The sequence below is a fragment of the Leptonotus elevatus genome, chromosome 1 (assembly GCF_054856555.1).
Source record: "Leptonotus elevatus isolate MCC_2025b chromosome 1, RoL_Lele_1.0, whole genome shotgun sequence".
NCBI lineage: Eukaryota > Metazoa > Chordata > Actinopteri > Syngnathiformes > Syngnathidae > Leptonotus > Leptonotus elevatus.
Genome location: NC_141239.1, coordinates 47,981,972 through 48,009,507, shown reverse-complemented (window position 1 = coordinate 48,009,507; position 27,536 = coordinate 47,981,972). Strand labels below are relative to the sequence as shown.

General features: G+C 40.3%; 2 protein-coding genes and 1 long non-coding RNA gene across 4 annotated transcripts; 2 read left to right on the top strand and 1 right to left on the bottom strand.

Annotated features, from left to right (window-relative positions):
- The first annotated feature begins 849 nt into the window (after nucleotides 1–849).
- LOC147182696 (butyrophilin subfamily 3 member A1) lies at nucleotides 850–5,265 on the top strand. The gene is made up of 10 exons (XM_086064768.1): nucleotides 850–988; nucleotides 1,373–1,479; nucleotides 2,363–2,464; nucleotides 2,818–2,919; nucleotides 3,031–3,165; nucleotides 3,258–3,395; nucleotides 3,460–3,508; nucleotides 3,584–3,610; nucleotides 4,265–4,291; nucleotides 4,383–5,265. Exons 2-10 carry the CDS (start codon nucleotides 1,420–1,422, stop codon nucleotides 4,940–4,942), a joined length of 1,200 nt encoding a protein of 399 aa, XP_085920894.1. The 5' UTR covers nucleotides 850–988; nucleotides 1,373–1,419; the 3' UTR covers nucleotides 4,943–5,265.
- A 1,911-nt stretch (nucleotides 5,266–7,176) lies between these two features.
- recql5 (RecQ helicase-like 5) lies at nucleotides 7,177–26,719 on the top strand. Its single transcript, XM_086064304.1, has 19 exons — nucleotides 7,177–7,308; nucleotides 7,496–7,617; nucleotides 7,703–8,224; nucleotides 8,806–8,902; nucleotides 8,971–9,082; nucleotides 9,171–9,333; nucleotides 9,444–9,526; nucleotides 13,587–13,799; nucleotides 13,872–13,965; nucleotides 16,350–16,386; nucleotides 16,700–16,758; nucleotides 20,259–20,329; nucleotides 20,409–20,499; nucleotides 20,581–20,730; nucleotides 23,995–24,530; nucleotides 24,630–24,672; nucleotides 24,740–24,967; nucleotides 25,056–25,128; nucleotides 25,964–26,719. The coding sequence occupies exons 1-19, from the start codon at nucleotides 7,197–7,199 to the stop codon at nucleotides 26,092–26,094; spliced, it is 2,937 nt and encodes a 978-aa protein (XP_085920430.1). The 5' UTR covers nucleotides 7,177–7,196; the 3' UTR covers nucleotides 26,095–26,719.
- LOC147182694 (uncharacterized) lies at nucleotides 9,547–26,778 on the bottom strand. 2 transcript variants are annotated; one of them, XR_015091742.1, is made up of 6 exons: nucleotides 26,590–26,778; nucleotides 12,805–12,952; nucleotides 12,612–12,735; nucleotides 10,792–10,952; nucleotides 10,375–10,493; nucleotides 9,547–10,300 (listed from the first exon to the last, which is right to left on the bottom strand). It is a non-coding gene; the product is annotated as an uncharacterized LOC147182694 (long non-coding RNA). The 2 variants fall into 2 exon arrangements; XR_015091728.1 differs by lacking the exon at nucleotides 26,590–26,778 and having other exon boundaries at nucleotides 12,805–13,199.
- Between the last annotated feature and the right edge of the window lie 758 nt (nucleotides 26,779–27,536).

Below are 27,536 nucleotides of genomic sequence, written 5' to 3'. Positions count from 1 at the left end.
TTCTTTTTTTAACAAAATGACTGCTCATTATTCATCTGCACAAACGTCTGTAATTACACATTGGCCATTAGAGGAAATTTTCTGTCCCCCAATGGCAAACACATTATTATTCAAGTTTGTTCTCGGAAAGTTAGCATAGCAGCTAAAAAAGCTAGCATGTACTCTTGAGCAAAACATTAGCATTATTTACAACCCTATTACTTGAAAACCTGGCTATTCCTGTCATGAGAATAACACAAAAATTGAATGTGTATTCAAATAAAATATAACTTTTCTTATTCAATTCTAAAGAATTTATTCATCATGTATTTGACTACATTAGTTTTCTGGTGCCTCCTGAGTACTGTATAGGTATCTGTAACACAGTTGCGCTAAAAAGTGTACTATTGATGGTCAAGGGTGAATCAATGTGGGTTTACTATGTTACCTGTAGTTGTTTTTTGTTTTTTTTTTACGTAACAAAAATATAAAATAAATCGTCCATCTTTCAAAACTTTTGGTGCCTCTATCCATGATTTAGACTTTACTTGATTTGACTAGGATACCATTATCCAATTTCTATGAATTTGTCTCAAAGTTATTATGTATTAATTACAAATATATTGGTCTTTGTTTTCGTTCATCTCTCAAAGCCTTCCATCAAATAGCAGAAGGTATAAATAAACCTGTGTATCCTCCTGTTGCTATTTATATTGCAGATATGGATAGACAATTATTTGCTACCGATATTAGTAGGCTACTTGTACAATATTTGTTAGCAGGCAGTGGTGACCTCATAATTACCTTAGAAACATGGCTGCCGCCTGTGCCCACAATCGTGTAGGAAATCGACGAGAAAAGCCGAAGATCTCCGAAGAGCCGAGTGTCAGTCGGATACGTAAACAAGGTCAGCTTCTGCAGCACACAGTCGACGACGAACTTGAAATCGTGCAACTCTTTTCCTGCGACAACAGGATGAACTGAGTTAGTTCCTGTGGCGGTAAGAAAGGTAGGTTTACGTGTGTTTTACTACCAAATATGCATCGAAAACATCCGTACTTTGCGTGCGTAATGGGGAACGGCGTATTTTATTGCGCATTTGGTGCAGTCACCTAGTAAGGTGTATCGTCATAACTTGGTCGCTAGTGCACGGAGGATTTTTATTTATTTATTTTATTTAACCAGGCAAAATGTTTGAGAACTAATTCTCATTTACAAACATAACCTGAGGAGAAAGCTGCATGGTCATTGCTAGCACATTAATAAACATTACACGTGTTTTTTAATTCTAATATTTCTAAATTCGAATTTCTAAAGATTCCTCTAAAAAGTATATGAAAATATAATGTTTATTTTATATTTTATATAATATTTTTTATGTATTTACTTTCAGCATCAACACATTTGCATCAAAGAGGACTCCCATCACAATCTGCCAATATGTTCCAGTGTTTTCATTTTATAGTGGAACCCATCAAATCCATGAGAGTCAAAATAAAGGTAGCATTTCTCTACAAAGTGCTCCAGTGTTTAATGTGTAAGCGAAACTAGATTGGTTCATGTGTCACATTGATACATGAATCAGGTGACTATTCTTAAATATGTCATTGGGCATTTAACCCTATATGGTAACTTTTGAGCAGGTGTAAAGAAAAAAACCCACACATCACTACGATATGATGAAATACAATTACATTTGCATAGCATTTTGAAAATATTATAATGACAATCATTATGACGATTCATAACAAAGAATGCATGCACTCAGTTACAAGTTTGGATTTGTAATTAACGTTGTGGTATGGTGCGTCTGTTAAAGTTTAAACTTTATTCACTGCATGCAGTTGACTCTTTAAAAAACAAAACAAGAGAGAGTGGAGGAGGAGAGAAAGAAAATTATTGCATCACAGGAATTGGTGAAATGTGCCATAAAATCTGTGGAGGATGGGGTTTGTATTCTGCTCACAGGTAAATTGACCAAACCAGTAATCATTGATGCCAACATTCCAGTTTGACTTGAATGTAAGGCAGCAATTACAGTCACCAAAACTACTTCTATTGGCACCTTAAGGCTGCCTAACTTGCTTTTTCGTTCATTAAATCATATAACTCGCACTGTGACCTAGATACAACCCAAACACAATCACTCTCAAAATATCCTTGTGTTATTACAGAGGAAAAATGTTGCACAAATCTTTCAAAAAATAAATTCCCTCCAGTTTGCACAGTGGGATCTTTAGCGATAGAGCACAATATGCAAAATCAAGTCATGACGAATTAGCCAGTCATCAGTTCCGCAGCACGGCGTGCTCAAAACTCTTTTCTATGTCAACTTTTCAACACAAAATCTGTTCCAGGCAATTAACCCTGAGTTCCTTTTCAGGCGTCGAACGTGAAATCCAAGAAAAAGAAGAAGACTGACTACTTGAATGATGATCAACTATTTGTTGTGGAACTGGCTAGAGACCTTGGACGAGTGTGTCAGGTGCAATTGACAGTGTTTACCCAAACATGCACAGTAATTATAGTCACCCTGTGACATTATGTTTCAGAGTTGTCAAAACAGATTAACATGTAATTGTGTCACTTCAGATAGGTGCAACGTGCCCTCCCCACCCACATAAGCATCACTGTCTTCAGGTTATGATGATTTGTCAAAAGAGAGCCTCAATGCCTCTGTGCATACCAAATTTCCTCCTACAGTGGTTATGAATGCATATTTATTTAACTGTTAGAGAGTACCTGCCATTGATCATCTATGGCAGACCTTATCAGCTTGTGTGTTTTTGTCGTCACTAAATCCACCACCAACTCGTTTCTCTTTTGTGCTCACTCTAGAGTTCATCAGTCCTGGAGCACATATGGAACCAGGATGAGATCTGGCCAACCCCTCTCTGCTGGGTCTTCATCCTGGAATGGGCTTCCATGTTAGAGAGAAAGGTACTTACAGTATCTTCTACAGAAATATGGTCCATTGGGAGTGGTGGATTGGTTCAGGGCTTTGCACAATTTCTACTCATAATAACACGTCAGGTGACTTTTTGTCCGCAGAAGAGGCCCATGCAGACCGATGGCTGGCCAGAAACTGACGGTGACAACAAGTGTGATGTGACTGACCAGCAAGATGTGCAGAAGGCCAGGTTAAGCCTCCTGGAATGGATGAAAGACCTGAGGACTCAGCCCGAGGCAAGGAGCTTTCACTGATTTTGTTCCTCCCAAAATGTCCGGCACTAGATAACACCTTCCTCTGTTAATAATTATAATGGATTGTTATTTAGCAAAGCATTTGGCCTGGGGAAACAGTGGCAAACATCCTGGAGGACTTGAGGTCAGCTTGGCGTTGGGGCCGTGTGCCAAACCTTCTGAGTGCCATGGAGCTGCTCTTGTGGACTGTGATGCTGCAGGATTCAAATAAGGTCTGTACATCTTTGAATTGACACGTATCAAAGCAAAGATTGAGCTTTCATCTTGGACCCGCAGGATGCCATACCGCAGCAATGGTTGGTGTGGAAGCAGAAAGCAAAGATTGGTAAAAAATGACTAACTATATAAAGTTATCTTGTGATGACTTTTCCGTCTTTTAATTTGCTGCGTTTTTTTTCAGGTGCTCTATTATACATTCCTCAACCAGGTCCGTAGCCTTCTGTTGATTGTTAAAACAATTACCTCATTGTCTCAAATGTTTAAACTAGTGGTTCTTAATATTAACCTTGTTGAAACCCCACCAGTTTTCAATGAATATTCTTCAACACTTCTTGATTGATATAGAAAATAAGATTTAAAAAAAATAAATCTAATTTAAGATGTAGGTATAGGGGTTTACTAGTGAACAAATTGAACAGGGAGAGTATGGAACACAGGAGCGGCAGATACAATGAAAACAGCAGAGGCCCCAGAATTGAACCCTGTGGAACACCATACGTTCGGTTATACATGTGAAATCATATTGTACAAATTCATCTGACCATTTTCTTTTTTTTTGCTTGTCATAGCATGAAGGGATTACAATCATAAAGAAATCACAACAGCGGCAGCCACAAGTTGACTACTAAGCGCACTAAATTCCCTACAGCACAGATAGGCCAAGCAATGTAGCATGATCACCTGCAGTCAATGATGGCCAAGCGAGGTGTATAATCACGATTTATTTGAGTCAGGTGTGTGTCTTGACCTCCGCCGAACCCCTGTGGTTCGATCGAACCTAGGTTAAGAACCACTGGTTTAAACTTTGTATTTAAGCATCAATTCATATGAATAAAATATGTGTGTTTTTTTTTTTTGACAGTATGGGATTGGATCACAAATGCTGCAGGTACAGTGTTAATTCCATCAGCGTTTTTATTACTATAAACCTTACACAGCCTTTCTTGTTGTTAATTCAACAATTGTATGTGTTGTGTCAGTGGAAGTGACTCTCGACCAAGATACAGCCAATCCTGATCTTCTCATCTCGGGGGATGATAAGAGGATGCGCTGTGGTTTTGAGAGGAAAGAAATTGCCAATTACCACCAGCGCTTTGATGGCTGGTGGTGCGCAGCTGGAATGGTCGGCTTTGACTCGGGCCGCCACTACTGGGAGGCAGAGGTCGGTGAGCGAGACTGGAGGCTGGGCGTGGCCAAGGAGTCCGCTCTTAGGAAAGGGTTCAAATCCCTCAACACCGACACTGGCTATCTGACCCTGCGTCTGGAAAGGGGCACTGAGCTTAAGGCACTCACGGTGCCCTTCACTGCCCTGCCGCCAGGCCTCATCCCTCGAAAAGTGGGTGTCTACCTTGACTACGATAGCGGCCAGCTGTCATTCTACGATGTGGACAGACGTGTCCATATCTACACTTATAATGAGTGCTTCCATGAGAAGCTGTTTCCGCTGTTCGGCACAGTAGAAATCATTAATGATCTTGTGATCAGGACCCCTGAAGCAAATACTCAATGTCTCTGCGGCACATCCTGCCTGTGGGGTTGATTCATTACCTTGCCAACTTTTCCTTCAACGTCTCCAGTAGATATCTTATTAAGGAATAAAAAGGTTACAAGGTTATGCAAATATACTAATCACTGGGAGGAATCAAATATCCTGCTGTCAGAGAACATTGCTGTGCTTTCATATAGCTTCAAGGTGTGACGTACCACTCTCCATGCTGCTGCTACTTTCCTCTTCCCACAATCAAGTTAAAAACTGTGCTCACATTTTTGGTATTTGGAAGGAGAACTGTAGAATCTACATTGTCATGTACTGTAATTGTAATCATATGCTCAATAAAATAAATTCATGTTGATGGTATCGAACTTGCGGTCTTTTTATTATTATTAAGCAAACATCTATATTAATGTTTTATAATTGTAAGGATCACAGTAAATTAATTAAATGTAAATTAATATATGTACAAAATAATAACAATATAAAAATACAAATATTAAAAAACTGACCATCATGCTGTTTAGCGGTTGGCATCACATCACTTGTATCTTTAGTTCACAAAAATCAACCTCTTCACTACATTTCTGATTTGGACTTCCCTTCATTTGTCCACTTCAAATTCCTTAACTTTTTAAGACACCTATAATATAAAATATTAAAACGAGTGTAGATGTAGATTAATATATATGTACACAAAATAATAACAAATATACAGTGCTGCTCAAAAGTTTGTGAACCTCTTAGCAATTTGGACTTTCCAATTGTTTCAACCTGATTTTGGTGTTCAATCTGAACCATTACATTGTATATGAAATAACAGGTGTAGGTTTAGCATTTCAATGCATTGTTCTTTCTTTTTTCTTCTTTTTTTTTTAAATCAATTGTGTAGTCAAAACTAAATTAAAAAGAGTTTTTGGTCAATTCATATCGGTGCAAAAGTAAGTGAACCCTGAGCTGCATTGCTTATTACAAGCAGTCAAGTAGGATCAGGTAGGACAAATTGGTAGCTAAACTAACCACTGAAATGGACCAATAAAATTTAGCAAAGGAATTGTACATCACTGACTTAAACAGAGACAAAAACCACGTCACTTTAGTCTTACCCAGGTGAACCCATACAGGTCAGTCATGCTGAAAGGAAGAGAAATCTCAGGGGACATCAGGAAGTGGGTAGTGACAGCACATCTTTCTGGGGAAAGCTATAAAGTAATCTAAAAAAAAAAGAGCTTCATCATTCCACTGTGAAGCAGATCATCTGCAACTAGAGAACACTGAAAACTACAATCCTGCCTAGAAGTGGACGACCTTCTAAAATATCAGCAAGAACCACAAGAAAAAATATAATTCAGGTAAAAAGCCAACTCGAACATCACATCAAGGGATTTGCAGACCTCTTTTGCTGCATCTGGGACACATGTGCATGCTTCAACAATCAGAAGAAAAGTTCATCGACGAGGCTTTCATAGAAGGCTTGCTAGGTAGAAGCCTCTGCTCACAAAAAAGATCAAAGCTGCCAATCTCAACTTTGCCAGAGAGTACCTGGACAAACCTGAAGCTTTTTGGAAGTGCCTTCTGTGGACAGGTGAGTCCAAAATTGAACTGTTTGGTCACAACTAACAAACAGTCATGTTTGGTAAAAAAAAAAAGTCAACACTGCATGCCAGCAAAATAACCTTATCCCTACAGTAAAGGATGGTGGTGAGAATGTGCGTTCTGGGCTGGCTTTTCATCCTCACGCTGGCTGTTCAGAAAAAAATCGCATTCAAATCAGACCTTCTTTTGGCTCATTCACATTTTATTTGCCACAAACATTTTTTGTCATGATTTAATCTCAATTTAATTACCATAACATAAGGTTTTCTTTTAAAATATACAATGATTCGAAATAAAGTTTTTTTTTAATTATTATTATAACATTTGTTAAACATAAATTCGTCTTATTATTTGAGAATAAGTTTCATTAAGTTATATAGGGGTAGGTGTTAAAAAAACTTATTTCTACTCCTTTTTTTTTTTTGAAGATGTGTATAGGTTATGTTTTTGTTTTATATGATTTCCAATATCTTTGAGTATATTTTTCTCTGTCTTGTTTTTTTATATATGTGTTTGAAAAAATATAATTAATTAATTAATTCATTCATTCATTCGTTCATTCATTCATGCATTCATTCATTCTTAATGCATAATACAAATACCATTCAACCCACTTACATGAATCAAATAAAGTAAAAAAAGAAAAGAAAAGTTGATGCTTCGGTGATGATGTCATTAATGTGCGACACCACCACAGTGTTTGCAAATGGAGGAGCGAGCGACGACAATAAGTTTAAAACAAGCTTTAAATACCCATTTTGGGTTTGAGAGCTTTAGATCGAAAGTGCAGGAAGATGTTATTAAAGCCGTTATCCGAGGTATGTTAAGAACCAAGCGCATTGATAAATTTGTTACTTGCATTAATCTCTGCCAATTGATCGTCATGATTAGCGCATGCAAAGCAAAAAGTAAAATACATTGTCCCTTATCTTTAGGTATGACGGTGGATATGATACATTTCGAACAGATTGTTGTTAGAAGGGTTAATGGTGTTTCTTCCTGTAGGTGACAGGGATGTGTTTGTATGCATGCCTACTGGGGCAGGAAAGTCCCTTTGTTATCAGTTGCCTGCTGTACTGGCTGCAGGCATCACTCTTGTTATTTCCCCACTAATTGCTCTTATTCAGGTCAGTTTGGCGTCATAATCCACTTTTTAATCTGCTATATTACTTATTTTTGCCACTCACCACTGTTCCTATGTTTTTCTCTCAGGACCAAGTGGCCCACTTGAGATCTTTCAACATCCCTGCTTGCTCCATCAACTCCAAGCTCGCAGTAGCCGAGCGCCGTGTGATTCTAGCTGATTTGCAGAGTACTAACCCAAAGCTCAAGCTACTCTACATTACACCAGAGATGGTAGCTTCTCCATCATTCCAGCCTTACCTGGCTGACTTGTGCTCCCGGGACCTGCTGTCCTACCTGGCAGTGGATGAGGCTCACTGTGTCTCCCAGTGGGGTCATGATTTCAGACCAGACTACCTCAAACTGGGTGAATTGCGTGCTCACTTGCCAGGGATTCCCTGCATCGCGCTTACCGCAACAGCGCCTAAAAAGGTCCAAGAGGACATTGCTCAGTCCTTGAAGATGCATCTGCCGCTGTCTTTTACTACGCCAGTTTTTCGCTGTAATTTGCACTATGATGTCATCTTCAGTGAGCCGCTTCCTAACCCCTATGTTCACCTCTATGCCTTCATTCAGAAGGCTTTGGCTCTTGGTGGTGGCTCTAATAAACAGGTTGGTAGTCAATACAAATATTAATACTGTTTTTGTCCATAAGAGGAAATTCTGTTCACTGTGCTGTATTATGATGATGATGTATGCATGAATACATCCATAGAACCAGTTCACACAGGTGCCGCTGGACAGCTTAGGGCTTCAGTTCATTGGTCAGAATTTCCATTTTTACAAAAAATCTGTGATGCAGGTTAAAAAAACCCCTCAAGAACCAAACCAGGAATTGTTCACCAAAGCATACATTTAGTAAGTAACAGACAAACGCAGACTTCAATTAGCCCTACAAGTAACTTTCTTAGTTTTTATTTTTGATTGGATTCAAATATTTTCTTCTTCATAAGTTTTTAGTGTAGCTGTATTCTACATGACCCGTTACTACTGTTGTATGCTGCACATGAGTTTTTCTTGATACATGATTTAATCATAGTAATCATGGTCAAAATAAGTGTAACAATATTAAGTTTATTTTCTAACTTTAGCCTAATGTCTATATCCATCATGTTTTTTTTCCCTAAGCAGTCTTTGAGAAAGTAAGGTATTTGGTCTGGCAGAATCCTGATCTCTATGATGTTCTTGGACAGGGCTGTGGGATTGTATACTGTCGGACCAGGGAAGGTTGTGAAACCGTAGCCCACCAACTTACCAAGCTTGGTGTCTTGGCTAAGCCTTATCATGCTGGTAAGTCGTCATCCACTGTGGGAGATATGGAGAAACTTAGAAGTATTTATTTTTTTGTTTATGCGCAGGTCTGAAGACAGGAGATCGCACAGAGGCCCAGACCGACTGGATGAAGGGAAAAGTGACTGTTATTGCAGCCACCATCAGTTTTGGTATGGGTGTAGACAAAGCTAATGTAAGGTAAAGCTTTAAATCTGTAGGTTGCGTTTTATTTTTATTTTTATTTGTTAAAGCTGTAGCTTCATAGCCTTTTACATTATTCCCACAGGTTTGTTGCCCATTGGAACCTTGCAAAGTCCATGGCCAGCTACTACCAAGAATCTGGGCGAGCAGGAAGAGATGGACTGCCATCCCTATGTCGCATTTACTACTCCCGGAAAGATAAAGAGCAAATGATATTCCTCATCAATCAGGAGATTACACGTAAAAGGGTTAGTATTGCAGCAACTACTATAGCAGTAAAAAAATAAATAAAATAAGAGCTTCAGTTAATTTTACCATAATATCCCTATCATTTAAAATGTGTGCCTTTTGATTGCAGGAAAAACGAAATGCCGAAAAGGAATCGGACAAAACAGCCATGAAAGACTTTGACGCAATGGTGCGTTTTTGTGAGCAGGAAAGGTAAGTGATGATGTCACACATCAGATGCATTGTCTTTATTGGCTTGCACCAGTATATTCAAGCAAATGTCTTTGGAAACGAGCTACCACTTTGCTTTACTCATTAGCTACATTTAATGCTGCATACGCAAGGTCCAGTTGGAAATGAATTAGTCTGGTTCTTTTCTTTTTATGTCCAGCAGAGGGCAGACTTGGCCACTCAAGGAGCAAAACTGTGGTTTTAGGAAGCTCTCCGACAGCATCTCATTACAGTAAACATCATTCCTTCCGAGTGAAGTTAAGGCAGGCAGTAAAAAAACATTTGAATGTGTTCTGAAAAAAACATGTTCATTTAAATCACAATGTTGATTTGCCCATATTCGGCTTATGAGGTGACATGTTTAAATACGGTTTAGTTGCGTCTTGTCCTCCAGCCAGGAGCGATGTACAGGGCAGATTTAAGGAATGTCGATTGTCCTGACAGTTAGCTTCATAAGGTGTGTTAGTGTTGCTTTGTTAGAGGGCTGGTCCTCTTCTCGCCTCGTGAACACACCCGGCCTGACCGCATTTGCACGGGCAGCACTCCCATCGCAGATTAATTTGGCAGCCTTGGTGCAAACCTGTTTTCTCGTTGGATGCTTGGTTTAAATGAACTTAATGAAGATAAGTGGCGTATAAAATGGATGGGTGTAGTTTGGATCTCTTCATATGTTTGCGCCCTCCCTTATGTCCTTGCGGCAGCAGCAGCAACAAGAGTATGTGATGCAGATCAGGACGGCCATGGCAACAATAACCACTGCAGGAGAGCAAATAAACAATCAGCTAGACCAGAATCCAGATTCTTATTCACACCGGAGAGCGGAGTCTCACAGATGAATGTTAGGAGGACGACGAAACCTCCCAGCTCGACGGGGTCGGCATCGGGCAAACTCTGCAGCTTGGCCCAAATCTTGTTTAGAAGATTCTCTGCTTGGTCTTTGGCGTCCATCCTAATGAGGCAACAATAAGCAAAGCATACACTGGTGGAAAGAATTCTGCTTAGAAAGTTTGCATGATATACATTACTTTCCTTCTCTGTCATCATTATACAGTATTTTTTTTAAGAAAAAGAAAGGGCGAGGCTTGTTGTGATAGCACATGGATAAAATAAGTTGCTTTTCTCAGGAAAAGAGGTTATAATTGTATCTCTTTTAGCTGTTTATCGACAACTGATTAAGGCGGAAGACTCCATCCAGATTGAATGCAGTGCATTCAAGTAGGTCATTGATGACGTGGTGATACACTCACCTGACTGTATGGGTGCAGCCAGCGTGGGTTCACTTCCCACTCAGTGACCGTATGAATGGTCGTCTGTCTCTATTTGTGCCCTGAGTGACTGGTCACCAGTCCAGGGTGTAGTCTGCCTTTTCCCTGGCGTCAGATGGCGTAGGCTCCCACTCCCCGCGACCCTGAAAAAGATACATGTATGGAAAATGGATAGATATTTGATGGAAGGTCTTGGCAAATGAATTAGTCTGGCCAAAAAAAAGACTACCACCATCCGAGTGTGACCAGCATTGTCAGTTACCTTAAAAAAGTAACTTATTTACTTTACAGATTAATCTATTTTAAAAGCAACATAGTTACATTACAAGTTACTTTATATTAGTTACTACAATAACAACTGGTTTTGCCAATACTTTATTGGAAATGCATTTTTGACAGTAACGTTTAAAGGGATACTTGACTCGTGTGGCCATTTTCAGCAGTAAGAAGTTAATATTTTGTCTATAATTAATTTGATAACGTCATTATTTTTCATGTACAATTAATTACTATAAAAACAGATTTTGCCACTTGCTGTCAACTGATGATGATATGGGTGCTCAGGGCTCATATAAAGACCAATCATGGCTCAGTTTGCTAATGTCACATGACCAAACCTAGAAAATAGGTAAGCCGTTGAATGGAAAATAACCATGGTGTGATATACCTCTTATATAAGGATATGTTGCTGTTCTGAACTGTTGTACAGTCGAGGTGCCTAACAATCTGGGAACTCTCAGGTTGTATGCCTTGTTTATACTATAGTCCTAAACATGTTTTCGAGGGTGCCTGGGAATTCTCAGGTTGTATGCCTTGTTTCTCACGCTCACCCCTTTTTGTTAACGAACCCAGCCGTTAAGCAGCTCGTTCTACCCGGACCGTCGGCTCTCCAGTCTAGTGTCAAGGTAAGCGCTGATATTATACTGCTTAGCGTTGAAGTGTGTTGATTGCTGTTTGCGGGGAATAAAAGGCACAATTATTCTAGCACAGTATATCAGTCTCTGTGTATTCATTGTTGCCGCCGATCACTCACGATCCTACATAAAAATAAGTAGTGTTTTCCGCAAAACAGCCGTGATTGGTCAAGCACCTGTGATGTCATTTTCAGTTGGCAGCAAGTGGCAAAATGTGTTTTTAATGAAGTTGTCAAATTCATTCTAATCAGAATATTAACTTTTTATTGCTAAATGAGTGAAGTATCCCTTTAATGGGTTCTTATTAACAATAAAATAAAGACTTCTATTTTGACTTAACATAAGTAATTGTCTTTATATATTTCACTAAACAAATTGGTCTACTTTGTTTATTTAAATAGCATCTCTAGACTTCACCTATCATGAGTAAAATAAAGAAAGTCTTTTTTTTGGGGGGGGGGGCCTGACAACTATTAATACTGCAATGTTCAAACTTCACATTTATAATGTAGCCTACATTGCTCATAAATACAGTATGACAAAAATCACAGACTGCTTCTCACAACCTGCTGGGGCTTTGTATGATTGAATGTATTGTGCTCCGGCTGCAAATGTTTCTTCAAATAACACTTTGTTTACAGTGCAATACTAAACTTAATATTTTCATCTCATCAGAGGAGTACCAACAATATTGTCCACGTGTGTAAAGCCCACTTTTTACTATTTGCAGTTTGCACTCATGCCAGAAAAACTCACTTGTTTTTGTCTTTGTTTCCAGACACTCTGCCAAATTCAATTCAATCCAATTCAATCCAAATCTCAGCATTCACAACTAGAAGTAGCGATCAGACAAGTTGACGGCATGTTATTTCACCCTGACGGCCTTACCTGGATGTCTGATGTTTTTGTTGCTGGAACGAGCAGTTCATCATCCAGAGTTCCTCAGACGCTGCATAAGATTAGCCCCCATACTGAGATTAGGAGAGATAATTCTTCAGGAACAGATGACAATCTGCAAGGGAAAATACAGTCTTGAGTGTTTTTGGCCTTATTTTTTAGTTGTGAGTGTTATACTACTTACTGTAGTGCAGTTAGTTTTCTTCCAAAGCTGTTTTTCAGTCCAAGCTGGGAGTATCAACGAGTCTTTTTGTGTGCTTCTTTTTCACCACCTCTTTTGTGGAAACACGTTCTCTGTCATCTCATGGCTGTGTTAGCAGCGTCCCCCTTTCCTGCAAGGTAGTCCGCATGTTGTTAAAAGTAGCTCCCAGCACCGTCTTTGTTTATGTATGCATGTGTGTGCGCGCTCGTGTGAAGACAGATTGTTGCATAACACTGAGGCATGCTGCCTGTTTCTCCTTAATTTTAAGTATTTTAGGACTAAAGGAATTGTAGGTGGAAAACATGAAGAAAGACAGGGAGAACGTCTATTAGTAAATATCAGTTATGGGTCCAAGATATGTTTTTTTTTGGTAATGTTTAGTGGTTGAAGCTGTCACTAAATTCCCCACTAGGTAGCGCAACAACACTCTAAAGCAGTATGGAGGTGGAGCTCAAATCCCTGTTGTCAATTGTTTGGCGGAGAGAGAAATGTCAATCCCACGTTACAATGGAATGTTGAGTGGAATGGGAAGAAAAAAAGGCGGCTCACAGCAACAGACAGAATAACTTACAACGGCTGTGGTGGTTCACAAATGCTGTTTATGTTGAATATTTCTATGATGCACTGTATGTGTACGTTTGAAACAGAATCAGGCCAATGCTACACTAATAATGCTAGGTAGATGAATGCGTGCTAAGATATTAATTCAGGGTCAGGATTAGGACTATATTAACTTGCCAATGTGTTGCCTGTCTTCCCTTTAGTTGCCGCCACGCCACCATTTCCAAGTTTTTTGGTGACCAGCCACCAAACTGCGCAGGTGCTTGCGACTCTTGTTCGAACCCGAAAGGTGTGCGAGCCCAATTGGAGGCATCTTTCAACACCAGAACTGCAGCTCAGAGCAAAGAACCAAATAAGCCATTTGGTTTCGATCAGGAGCTTTATGGAGGAGGGAGGAAGGGCTATGGCTTTGAGAGGCAGGTTCACGCATGTGACATTGATTTGCCACTTTTGCATGGTATGATTTGGTGACATTGTGCAGCTCATAGGTACGACGACGTCACTGAAGGCATTTCTGACGATGACGACAAGAAGAAAAAGGAATTCTCTGATCTCTTCAAGAAACAGATGCGCTTAAGAAAGGTAATGTAGACTCATCCACACACAAATGTGTTTGCAGGAGCCCTTCCTGAAATGGTCTGTGTTTGCCGTGCATGCGTTTTGCCTCTCAACACATGTTCAGCAGCTGTTGGCATCTTGGGCTTCCTTAAGTGAGGCCAGCCGTGGCATACGGAGGAAAAAAAATATTCCTCAGCAACTGGAGCTGGTCCAGACAATTTGCAACGATGTAATAGTCTTTCAGCTTATTGAGTAACCATATTTGCAGGAAGAAGTTACTAATCCGAACACGGTAATTTTACATCAACTTCCCCCCGAATGGACTTGGGATTTTGTTATTGACCTAGATAAATTTAGCTATCTTTGTAAAGATTGCTCAGACTCGCTTCTGTCTGCTGTTAAGCCTAAGTAACAATATAGAGTGGAAAATTCAATAAGAAAGACAAAATAGATTTAAATTTAACATTTAATAGCAAAAAAGCATTAGCCCAAAAGTTATGATAGCAAAAAGTACGACAAAAACAGCAAAAAGAAAAGGAATGAAAAGTTAACCATGCTTCAATCCAGCGTCACAAAACAATTTAACCGAGTTCCCAGTGGATCAGGGAAGCAGCATCCAGTTGTTAAAAAGTCACGGGTAAAATGCCTTAAAGTGATATAATTCAATTTGGGTGGATAGACAGTGATCAGGTCGCGATAATCTAATTTGACTAAAAACAATCTGGCTATTCCAAGGTTTCGGATTTAGATTGCTCAATGGCTTCTTCCTAGCGCGGCACAAGTGCGTTCCTTCTTTTACCGGTCTTAAGTTATCTTTCTTTTGCACAAGACCAATCGAGAAAAACATTATTCTAGCTGCAGAAATAATGTGTTCTAACTTCTGTCAGAGCGATCTGCATAGCTTGTCCGGTCTGACCGCTGGTCAGTATGGGGGAGCGCGACGAGCCTTCCAGGCTCGAATTATTTATACCATATCTCATGGAGCATTCTGGTGACCACAAAATGTCCCTTCCTCTTTCTTCTCATAATGTCATTTGCATATGCGCAACGCGATCTCATGCATCAACTACATTAATCGGTGACACTCAAAGGTCCAATACTCAACACATGGAAACACAATGGGGGTGCGTGTTCTCTTGGGCTTTTCCTCTAAATAACAATGTAAAAAGAAAGCTGTTTCTGAATAAGTATCGTCATAAAATAAGCGCTATAAGCAAGCAACCTTTAACTAAAGGTCTATGTGAAGCTGTATATGTATGTATCATCTTCACAGGCCTTTATAATCAACTCTATTTTGCAGCCCTGATCAGACTTTACAGGCTTCTCTCAAAATTCAATCCAATCTTTTTTTTTCTTCTTCTTTTTTTTGCTCTCTTTCACACAAACATGGTCTCCCAGGCGGGGAAGCGAACCCACGCGGTAGGCAGGTGACAGTACCACTCTGCCACCTGGAGCCCAATCGATCAAATCAATTTTGCAACCCTGGTGGCTGAGTTTAAAGGGGCAATGCGTAAAATTGTCTTTAAAGGGAATGTGTCAATAATCTCAAAGAGGCCATGTGTTTGTAGGCCTCAATTCTTTAACATATTACCATCTATCACATCATTTAACATGGCATCTCACTGTCATCTCTCGGCCCATCCCTTCCTGCCCGTGGCCGTCACGCCTTTCAACAAAGGATTATAGATCTAACATGTTAGATGTAAAATGTTTAAAATTGGTTCTTTATATACATGGTCTTGAGATTCAAGTCGTTAGTTTCTTTGCTTCATGTCCCCCTGTCGCTAAAGTCTCAGAGGGATATTTTAGCTTGATTCTTTTTAACCTAGTCAAACAGGTTTGCTACTTAAGAAAGTGACATCACTTCGACTGAGCACTACCATGGAGGTAGATGTAGAAAAAAAAAGAAGTTACATTTTCACATGTTTCATATGTTATATTTCATATGACTGATGGGTTTCCGTGGCTGCCTCAGTGTGATGTAGTTAACAAAAAGAAAAAGGGATTTTGAAGTGTCTTACAGTGGAGCTCATTTTCTAGTAGGGGAGGCCCCAAACTGTTTGACATTCAGCTCCATTTTATAGCATACAGAATGACAGACAGGTGGAATAGTACAAACGCATAGGTGTCAAACTCCGGTCCTCGAGGGCCACAGTCCTGCAGGTTTTGGAGGTTTCCCTCTTCCAACACAAGCTAATTTCAATCAGCAGGATTGTTATCAGGCATACTGATGAGCTGATCATATATCAGCTGTGTTGGAGAAGGGAAACACCAGTACTAATGTGTTCTAATGGATTTTTCTTTTGGACTATCACTTTAAATGCATCCATTTCACAGTGGATATGTCATCTTTGCATGCATTTAATTATGTGCATTACCGGTAATCTCATTTTGTTTGAATTTTTTAGGGACTTGACAGTGAGAGTGACATCTTTATTCCTCCAGGTAAAACTTGAGTAACTCTTACTAATATTGATTCTTTATTACAGTGGTGTCCAAACTCAGTCCTCAAGGGCCGGACGGAGTCTTGCAGGTTTTGGATGTTTCCCTGCTCCAACGCAGCTGTTTCCAATGAACAGGATCGTTATCAGGCTTATGCAGAGCTTGCTGATGAGCTTCAGGTGCGTTGGGGAAGGCAAACATCCCTCGAGGACCGAGTTTGGACACCACTGCGTTATTATGATGCTGATGATTATTATTTATTATTGTAAATGATTATTATTACGAGGAATCTTTAGTTCTGGTATTTCTGCTGTAGATGCCGACTGCCCACTGAAAGAGGCGAGCAGTCAGCGGATCCCCAAGCTCCCAGTAAAGGTACAGCACAAACACATTCCGCACAGCTATGGCATTAATTAGCGCAGGTTCTGGAATTTAGTGACTCATGTCCGAAGTTAACCCTAGAGCTGTTGATTGTGTCGTGTAACATGTATGACATGACATGAACAGGTCATTTGGACTGATGGAACAAAGTATCATCACGTTCAAGGGTGTTATCAGAAATGTGTTGCAAAAATGGATGTAACAATGTTGTGATGATTAAGGGTGTGCCAACATCATGTCATGAGAAAGGATGGAATGTTAAATGTGGGTTGAAGCTCAGGTTAGGGTTAACACCTGTCGTTTGAGGCCTCGAGACCGATGGCCATATTTTGCAATATTTCCCCACTCCTGATGTAGTCTTATAGCCCTAATCATTAGTCAGCAATTATTAAGTGCTTACTAGGTTCATAAAACTTTTGCATTGGGATCCATCACAGTGCTAGCACAGAATGTGCTGTTTGGAGCTGAGCCTGGCCTTCTGAAATGAGTGATTGTTTTTTGCCTGACCCCGATGCGTTTGTGCGCGTGAGGACACGATTGTACGAGCATGCGCGCTGTGGAACAGAGAGAAGGCGAAGGGAGGGGGCACAGTTTGATTTAAAATAATTGTAGTTATGCCTATATAGTACTTATTTGCGATTAATCTAGATGTTAGCAAGGTTTAAACATGATTGTACTTTAATGTCAGTTTGACATGAACCTGTCATACATATGAGCCAGATGTAATGACATGTAAGTACTTATAGGAATGCATGAGTTTCATATACAGTGGAACCTCGGAGTTTGAACGTCTCGGAACTCGTACAATTCAGACTTTAACCAAAAATCAGAGTAAAAAATGCCTCGGAGTTTGAACTAATTTTCGGAGTTCGAACACCCAAGCAAAGATAGCTAAGCCGAACATACCTTAAAAACGGGAAGCCGAACAATGCTGAATGCTCACATTGCGGTAGTTGAGACGATGCACTGCTCATTTCCAGTCAGATCGTGAATACTCCCGGAGGTGCTCCATACTCGCGAGTGCATTTTGATTTTTCCATGGGCTCAAAGAAAGACAACAGTGCCAGTGGCAGCAAAGAAAAACATACAGTGCTACGAACCACAGTGGAATTAGGAAGGAGATTATCGCGCTGTTTTAACTACCGAGACTACTTCTGTAAATACCGGCACGAGGACCTCCCTTAGCTGTTCAACAACGTGCCTGACGTGAAACAACGCATGCAAGGACTGCTTAGTTGCCTAACGATATGCCCAATGTAAAATATTTTTTTTGTTTTTGGTGCTTGGGAACGGATTAATTGCATTTACATTATTTCCTATGGGAAAAAATGTTTCGGAGGTTGAACAATTCAGACTTTGAACACTTCGCAGGAACGAATTATGTTCAAACTCCGAGGTACTACTGTATTTTTATTATTTTGTTTAAATGACTGAGTATGTGTTGATGATGAGGCAATATTGTGAAATGTTGAGATGTGATCCACTGGGTTAGCGTTTTGTACTTGAACAAGAACATCACACACAGTACAATATGCTGACAGCTGCATTGGTGACGACGGGTGACATTGCACTTAAGTACTCCCATGAAGGGAGGAACCCATTAGAAGGTAATACCATTTTTGGATGAATCTTCCGATACCTTGTATGGGGGTCATTTATGGGTGGACCTTCGGATGTATACTATAAAAAAGGGTATTTCGAGGATTTTAGGGGCTTTTTCCTTGACAATCATCCACGGATCGCATCTCTGTGATGGCCTCAGCTAATTTTGAGGAAAATTAACATAGGAAATGTAGTCACTATTTGCAGCTGTTTAGCAGGTTGAAATAGAGAAATAGACTATGCTATGTTACATATTGGAGACTTCTAAAATATTCCGACTTAGGCAGAATAGGAGAGAAATCTTTAGCTGAGGGAAAAGGGAGCCATTAAATTAGATTTAACCTCTTCAATTTTAGGCCAGTTTGCCCAAGTTTTATTCGACTTTTGTGAATTAAGCGAATTAGCTACCCAATTTATTTCACCCAAAAGGATCACAATTCTTCAACATTATTTGCCTTTTCTTCAATTCTGAGGTTTTACTCTCTCTTTACTCTTTGAAGTTGGAGTTATCTAAACTGTGAGTCCTGCGGTTCTATGAGTCCCGGACGACCACCAGATGGCGGTGCTTCAAGCACTGAGTGACAGAACACTCTGGCGGTCGAGAGGGACGAAATAGAACTTATATTATTTTTTATTTTTAACTATTATTTCATTTTTACTTACTTTTATTGAATATAGAGCTTTGCCTTGCTTTATCACAATTTAACCATATTAAGAGGTTTTGAGTGATGTTGGAAATTGTTTTTGATTTAAGAATTACTTTGTCATTGACTCATTTTTATCCAGTTTACTCAGTTATTAACTAATATTGGAAATTGATTTAAGAATTATTCTATCATTTGTTCATTTCTATCCACTTTACTTATTTATTAACCAAATGTAATAAAACTACAAAAATTCTGATTTCTTTTCGGATTATTTTCTACCACCAAAGGTATAGATTTTATACAAATTTACTTAGATGGTTGTAAAGATATCTATGCAAATTAATAGTAAGCAACTTTATCTAGAATTGAGATTAACTAGATTAAAGTATTTTGACTTAATTGAAAAAGAACATAGCCTTTGAGAGTTGAGATAGTTACTTAAAGGTAATATTGAGAGTTGATTCCCTTTCGACGAAGTTAACTCGATAATGTATAAACTTTCACTGATAGGATTTTCTTATTTTAGATATATTTTTTAAACAATAGAAGAGTTTCTATTTATTACATTTAATTTAAATATGATTGTGGCAATTCTCATGTGGATTTGTGTAGCAATAGATACTCAAACATGATTATTACTACTACCTTTACTATTTTTAAACCAATTTAGAGTGAAGTGTAGAAGCAACAAGGTATATAAGTTCTGGTATTTATTATCTCTTTTTCGCCCCTATTTCTATCGTAGCCATACTCTTGATAACCACTTAGATCTTTTTAGCAAATGAACAACTATACCTTGACATCAGTAACTGCTTTTCCCTGAACCTTTAAAGTTACTTCGTCTTAATTTAGATTAAGAATAAAGTCCAAGGGGGTTTCACCAAACCACCTGAATTTATTTAGGTCTTAACAAGTGCAACCGATCGTTTAGAGAAGGAGCCGCTGTAAAAAGGGCGTGTTCAGATTATATCCTTATTTCGAAAAGGTTCTCATTAAAGTTTATTTGAAGTGAGACCAGGCTGACGCTCTTAAACTGGTGCGGTGAGAGCCTAAACGAATCCTTCTCGAAACCGGCTTGGAGAGCTCCCGTCCCGTGTGGTGGAGATAAAGGGGCGCTTTAACCCTTCGAACGGCGAGTTGGCAAAATATATAACCGTGTGAATGGTGTGACAACCAATCAAGAGTGAGTTTTTATTGTTCAGCAGTCTGTTCAAGGACAACAATCAAGTATGTATTGTATTTCAGTCCAGAGAGCACTGCCTGACACTCTTGCAAGAGGCATTATATGGCCACCAGGGGGCAGATGACCCATTCCGGTAAATGTAGACACAAACTTCCTAAAGTTTTTTTTAATGAAGTATGTTTTTGTAATGATACTGTGTCTTCTCATTGCAGTGATCTTCTGTCCTTAGCTGTGGATATTGAACATGAGGTTTTCAAGAGAAGCAAGTCTTCCAACTTGTACAAAGCGGCAATATTAAAGAAGGTTCCACACGACCCTGCATTACTATGTTGCTTGGTAAAACAAGGTTTGTACCAGATTGATGACTACCATTTTGACATTAAGGTGTCCGAGTTGAAGAAAGCGCCTGCTGTAAAAGAAGAGAAGAGCCTCAGTGGAAGCGAGGCCATGCTAAAACAGGAGGAGAAAGCCAACGCCTCTACTTCCTTTTCTGACGATCTGCAGGGGTTCAAATCGGCATCTGAGGTCTATTCAGTGAGTTGGCACACCTCACATACTAAATGCTATAACCAAGTTTCCACCAGGTGCTACAGTTTTATTTGGCTCCCACGGTACTGTTAGGAATGAGAAACTTGGACAAGTAGCTCCCTGTATTCTTTTTTTTTTTTTTTTTTTTCTTCTTTTTTTTCATCTATCGATAACCTAAACTACACTAAGCCAGTAGTCAATTACAATGTGTATTTAGCCAAGCATCCCTTCCTGTCTTCCTGCTTTTCTACCCAATATCATAAGAGTAACATTATTATAGTTTGACTTGGGATGGGGCAAAAAAGCGCAAAGCATGACACCTCACAAGCAGCGCATTCCCTTGTCAGTTTGGAAAGCCACAGTATAGAAGGCTTCCATTCACATTTGTCCCGTTTGATGGGGGGAAAAATATGACATACTGTAGTTATTAAAGGGGAAGTCAACCCAAACGTTTTCTTAACAATAAAATGTTCTATGCAGCCCCACAAGTCTCAACACAGTATTCTGATTAATATTGCGTTTGTGGATTATGAGTTGAGCAGCAAAATCCACCCGCTTTTAACCATCTCGGGACGACCATTTTGTCACTTGCCATTGACTGAAAATGACACTTGCTCAGGGCTCGGGAAGTTAAGCTGTAATTGGGTCGTTACCTGAGTCCTGGGCAACAATTTTCGGTCGACAAAATGATAAAATGGCCGCCCCCTGAGATGGTTAAAAACAACGGATAGGCTATTGCTCAGGCGTGAAAATCCCTCACCGCCGTTTTGAATCCAAAGTAGGTCACCTACGTGAATCGTGCATATCCGATGAGAAAATATTTCAGGGGGGTGTTGTGGACAACCAGAGAGTCAGTGCATCAGTGAACTCCGGGTGGGATGGGTACCGAAGACGGCACCGATTCACGCAAAATCAAATGATGTCATGCCATGTTCCGAAGCGCGCCTTAAGTTGTGACTGTCCACACCGGGATGTGTTGGCAATTTTCTATGGCGCACTTGAACGCAGCAGTGTACGCACAGCCAGCGTACTGACGTCACCCACTGGCGCTAGATTTCATTCACGCTAAAATGCATTTCCGGGTGTGGGATTTGGGTTAATAAACAAGCGCACACCGGCAACAAGAAGTGGAGAGCGGCCCCGGCTACTAGTCGCACCTGCGGGAATGAACAACAACCAGCAGCCGCAGCAGAGGACCACGTATTCAAAGCCACAACAACCAAGATTGAATGGCAACACAGGACAGGCCCCTCAAGACAATTAGAGTAAGAAGAAAAATCCTGGAGCGTATGTGTCAAAAGAAGAATATGACAAGATGACCCCAGAAGAAAGGAAGGCCCATCAGGAGGCTTTGAGAGATGCTGAGGATATGAGGAAACCGAAGAACCAGCGCAAATCGACAAAGACTGGAGAAGTCAAGAGTGGTCCGTGTGTAGGTCTGACCAAGGTAACACCATCACGAGAGTGGTATAAACCGGTGGATGATCCAGCAGGTCCAGGAGAGGGACCTGTCCTCAGAAGGTAAGGAGAGGCTGACCAGGATTCTGGATAAGGCTTCGGTAGCCAATTTCAAGAACGATTGTGGGGACTTGGGACCAAAATACATCCACACCATTGGTGGAGGAGTGCATCCCCCAGTGAGACAGTACCCTCTTAACCCAGGAGCCGTGGCTGAAATGGACGTGATAGTGAAGGAACTGTTGGTACTTGAGATTATTCGGGAAGAGCCTAACCCAATAACCAACAGCCCGATTCAAGCAGTAAAGAAACCTGAATGAGTTGGAGGTGGCTGGAGGCCAGTGATCAATTCCAAAGCCCTTAACCGAAGAACGATAGCCAACAAAGCGAGCCTCATTAATCCCCAAGCATCTCTAAAGACATCGAGAGTGAAGAAGTACAAATCATGCTCTGATTTGGCAAATGGATTCTTCTCATTGAGACTTGCGAAGGCGTCGCAAGAGAAGACGGCATTCACCCACAAAATAAAGGCATACGTGTGGCAAAGACTACCACAGGGATACAAGAACTTTCCCAACATATTCCAATCAGCGGTTTTGAAAGTTTTGGAAAGATTAGAAGTCACAATATACATCGACGATGTGTTCATCGCCAGTGACGGAGGGTCTCAATCTCAAGAAATGTCAACTTGCCCGCTTCCAAGTAGATTACCTGGGCTTCCAGGTGAATGAAGACTTGGGACTTTCAGAGGGATACAAGCTGAAAGCGGTGCGAAAAGCCAATGCTAACAGTGTGATTAAAATATTGGAAGAAGGCTACATGTGTCTTGGAATACCCAAGGAGTTGAGGACAGACAATGGAACCCCATTCAGGAATGCGAAGGTTGATGGGTGAGGCCAAAAGTGGGGAATAACCAGAGTGTATTCACCACTTTACACTCCTCAAGCCAACGGCGTTGCTGAAAGGACAATTGGCCTGGTCAAAAATTGGCTGGGAAAAATGCTACTGATAAAGAGTGGAGCACGAAATTGAAAAAAAAAATGACGGTTGAAGTGAGTTATATATTTTTAAATATTATGTTATTGTTATTAACATTTATTACCACAAACAGAACAAAATTACCGAAAATTGATATTGTTCAGTACCCGTATTGATACCCCAGCACCAACAATTGGAACCAAACTGGTTCAAACGCGAAAGGTACCCATCCCTACTTGAATGCAGCACACGCTGTTTTTTAAACATCCATCCACGGTCCGATAAATGTTGCAAATTCGTACGCATTTTCGCAAAGTTTTTCTAGACGCCATAAAATCTTGAACATTAAAACTCGCTATCCCATTTATTTATTTTTTACACCGTGGATTCCACAAGATGGCGCCACAGAAGTATTTTATATTAGACTGGCTTTGCAGGGTTGGGTGTGACTGCAGGTATTGAATCCATGAATCTAAAAATAACATCTTAAGTCAGTTTTTCAGAAGTCTTAAAAAATACTTGATAAGTAGGTTTTTCCAACTTTTTCTTTTAATTATTTTAGAAAACTACTCTTATTTCTTTACTCTTAAAAGTTTTTTGTTAATGTGTTTTCATGTTGTCAATATATGTTCTTTTTAGTAACTTTTGTAAGCTACTTGTTTTCTCTGCTTTGCTTCCGAATGTTGTTAACTGTTTGTTGGTGCTTGTAGGTGTTGTCTTTTTGTTTGTGTAAAGCACATTGAGTTGCCCTGTGTAGAGTGGACCACCACATACTCATGGTTTGGCACCTGTGGATTCCAAATATTAATCATTTGTTAATTATCATTCTCGCAGATGAAGCGCAAGAGAGTTGGAGCAGGCTTCGGGGGCTTGTCCGCCCCCCTTCTGTCCACAAAAGATCTGCTGAGGGACATCACGTCCGTTAAGGAACCGCCAAGCAGCGGCTCAGTCGGGATTCTGCGGGCACCACTGAGCAATTGGTCAGATAAGCCTTTGGCTGTGACATCATCCATCCGAGCCAGAGCGAACGCCGTCGCTGCTTCGTCCGCCTTGAGCAGCCCAACAAAGAGAGGCAGAGCCTTGAACAAGAAGCTGGAAGACGCTGCGAAAAGCTCTCACTCGATTTCTCACTATTTTGGCAAGTCGCAAACAATGAAGGAAAGCCAAGCGGTGGAGGCCAGCATCGTGATTTCAGATGAGGAGATGAACCAAGAGCCGCACTCGCCTATCAGTCTGCATTCCGAAGGTAGTGCTATGGAGCCACTTATTCAGGATTGGACGCCGGCACACACCAGACTGGGGGTCATAGTCATAGATGAAGATGTAACGCTTCAGCGAACGTCAGAACTGAATCCACAGTCTACTCAGGAGTAAGACACACTCGCACTCTATTTTGTTGAGTAGCTCACTGTCATCCACAATTGTATAATAATTAACTAGGGCTCTTTGCTGTTTCATTTCCCACTCAGACACAACGCAACAGAAGGCCACAATGCAGACTTAACGCAAGAGGTAAGTCACCATTAGCTTTTCGGATGCATGTCCCACTCTGACTAACCAAGCACACTTTTCCGAGCAGGCGTGCGCTCAGGAAGTCATAGAAGAGCAGCCTCCTTCGGCAAAGCGAGGCCGCCCGCTGGACAAGAGCGACAGCAGAATAAGTTCAGACCCCGCCGCCGTGCGGCAGAGAACCACGCACACGGAGGAGGAGGAGCCGCCATCGTCGGCCGTGACGCTGAAAGAGGCGGCTGGCGTGGTGGTCCGCTACCTGGACCCTTTTTACACTCGGGGGAAGTTTGCCAACAAGGTGCGAGACGAGCAAGTCTCGAGCGAGTCTACAGTTCTCAAATGGATGCTTGCGCTAACTCCATCGTTTTTTTTTTTATTGTCCGTAGGACCTGTTTAAGTCCTTCGCTCGCTATTTGTCTCACCTTCTCACAGAGGATGGGACTATTAAAAAGGAACAAGGTAAGATCATTACTGGACTGAACAATTGACATTTTGAAGTTGCCACTGTACAATTTTTTTTGTTTTTATTTGACCTAGATTTTCTTTTCACAAATATGACCTTTGAACTTTGAGCTGGATGTGCTGCTGTTTTTGTCATGTTTCCCCCCCATCAATTTAATGGACATTGTGCTGCCCCTTGTGGTGGGTGTGCGCACCCTGGCAATTTGGGGGCAGTGTAATACAAATACTGATATACACGGTTACATGGAGAAATATTTAGAAGTTTAAAAATATTAGTTTCTCTTCACAAAGGATGAAGTATATATGCCTGTGTTATCTGTCAACATGTGTTGCTCCACAAAAATACTACCCTATTGTAAACACTATAATTATGTTTAATTGTATACAAAAGGTTGCATTTCGGCCACTGGAATGGGACTCTGTCAGAAATCAAGGATCTCCTGCACTTTATTTTTTATTTTTTAAAGCTACTGAACAGAAATTTTCATTTCGAATCGTTACTACCACCTGTTGACAAAAAAATGAAACTGCACACACCCATCTTCGCATACACAATGCGCACATGACGTCACATCCGCAGATGGGTGGGATGGGGGGTGTTATTCGAACCAGAATCCAGTCTGAAAACTATTGGCAAGAGGCTTGCAGGACTAACCATTATGAACAGCTAAGGTGTTAATCTACTAATTAGAGGATGTTTCAGTCAGAAATGGTCAAAGGAAAAGATTATTGTAAAGATATTTTGGGCCAAATTGTTACAAAGAGCCGCTTAAACTTTTGGAATACTTGTGCACACGTTTGCTTCCTCTCACTTGTCTGTATTGGCCCACAGTGAAAACCGAGGCCAAGGCGCTCATCAGGCAGTTCTTCTGTGAGGTCAAACACTGCAAGAGTGAGGCGGACTGGAAACACCTTAAGAGACCAGACTACTGGAAAAGCACACCCAATCGGAAATTACCATGAGGAAATGAATGAGTGGGCGAATTTCTCTTATGTTAGTGCCGTGTCTTGTTTACGCGGGTTCGGGTCTCTGTGCAGTTGCTGACTTTGGAGGATTCAGCTTCAAATGTTAGAGCAATAAACCTGACACGCTGCTCCTATTCTTCCAATGGACAAATGGTTTCAAGATGTGAGTAACGCATGATTTAATTATGCGTAACGTTTCACAAATGCTTCTGTATTAGATTGTTGAAGACCATTTCAATTAGTTTGGTCCTGTTAAGAACTGTTCATTATCCAAGGAAAGAAATGTTCTTTTATTTCTTGTACTATTTTTGTTTTAAATTGTAAAGATCTTTTTTTATGATACTTAAATATTTTGTAACTGAACCAACAAGAGGCCTGTAGAGATGAGCCAAAGAGCATCCCCACACCAGAGATCCTCAATGCTTACTTGTCAAACAATATATAACTATTAAGCATTCAGAGTGGTTATTAAGAACAACATGCAAGCCTTACTTTGCCGTCCATGTGGATGCCAACATAATACACACAGATGCGAAAGTCCGGGTTGAGTGGGATCTTGATGCTCAGATATAGTAATGCACGTCACATGATCTGTGATGATTAATAAAGTGGAATGTCTTCAGCTGGGCCTTACATACAGTATATATATATTGACCCTGTGTATCGTTGCTTTCGGGTGAATCAGAGTAGAGGGCGCTGCTGTTTGCGCTGTCATTTAAAGGGTGACGTCACCTTCAGTTGTGCTGCGTTCAATGCTCCTTGTAATTTTGTAATTAAAAAAAAAAGCCATTTGCTGGGATGAAATATTTAAAAGCTATTGTAGGCTTCTGATTAGATATAGCAATCGTATTATGTAACATTAACATAGTTAAACATGGATTTAAAAGCATTTACATTTAGTTGGCGGCTGTATAGTAACAGTAGTAGAGCTACATAGTATGCTACTAGTGAAGCAAAATTGCTCTAGTTGACAACCGTGTGGTACTTAGTACTACTAATGTCAAACTACTAGTTAACACCTCGCTCTTGATTAATTTAGTTGCACTAGTAGCGTGCAGTAACTTGTCGATAATTCAGTAGTTCCGAGTGAGTGTATGGCTAGTGCCCTATTCATTCTACAAGCGCACAGACAGCTGTGCTAGTGGGAGGACTAGTCTTACCAGAGTAGAGGTAGAGGAAACAATAAGTGCACTAATATGGCTCTTAACTGGATTTAAAGAATAGCAAATATATATACTATATGCTCAATTGGATTCCCTGAGGGGGTTCAAATAAAACAAGAAAATAATCAACAAAAAACAGGAATTTTCTGTCTTTGAATTACTGATAATGATAGAATTATTGGTATAAATGTGTAAATATAATGACCTTTCCTACACGTAGGCCTTCGCGTCTCGCATTTCCCGATCTCCCATGAACGCCTCAGCTGCACAGCAGAG

Excerpts from the sequence above, each read along its gene's own strand:
- LOC147182696 (XM_086064768.1), top strand. The coding sequence starts at position 1,420 with ATGTTCCAGTGTTTTCATTTTATAGTGGAACCCATCAAATCCATGAGA. Across the intron at positions 2,465-2,817 it reads ACCTTGGACGAGTGTGTCAG|AGTTCATCAGTCCTGGAGCA; the intron begins GTGCAATTGACA and ends TGCTCACTCTAG. Across the intron at positions 3,611-4,264 it reads ATTATACATTCCTCAACCAG|TATGGGATTGGATCACAAAT; the intron begins GTCCGTAGCCTT and ends TTTTTTTGACAG.
- recql5 (XM_086064304.1), top strand. The coding sequence starts at position 7,197 with ATGGAGGAGCGAGCGACGACAATAAGTTTAAAACAAGCTTTAAATACC. Across the intron at positions 8,225-8,805 it reads GTGGTGGCTCTAATAAACAG|GGCTGTGGGATTGTATACTG; the intron begins GTTGGTAGTCAA and ends GTTCTTGGACAG. Across the intron at positions 24,673-24,739 it reads ATGCAGACTTAACGCAAGAG|GCGTGCGCTCAGGAAGTCAT; the intron begins GTAAGTCACCAT and ends TTTTCCGAGCAG.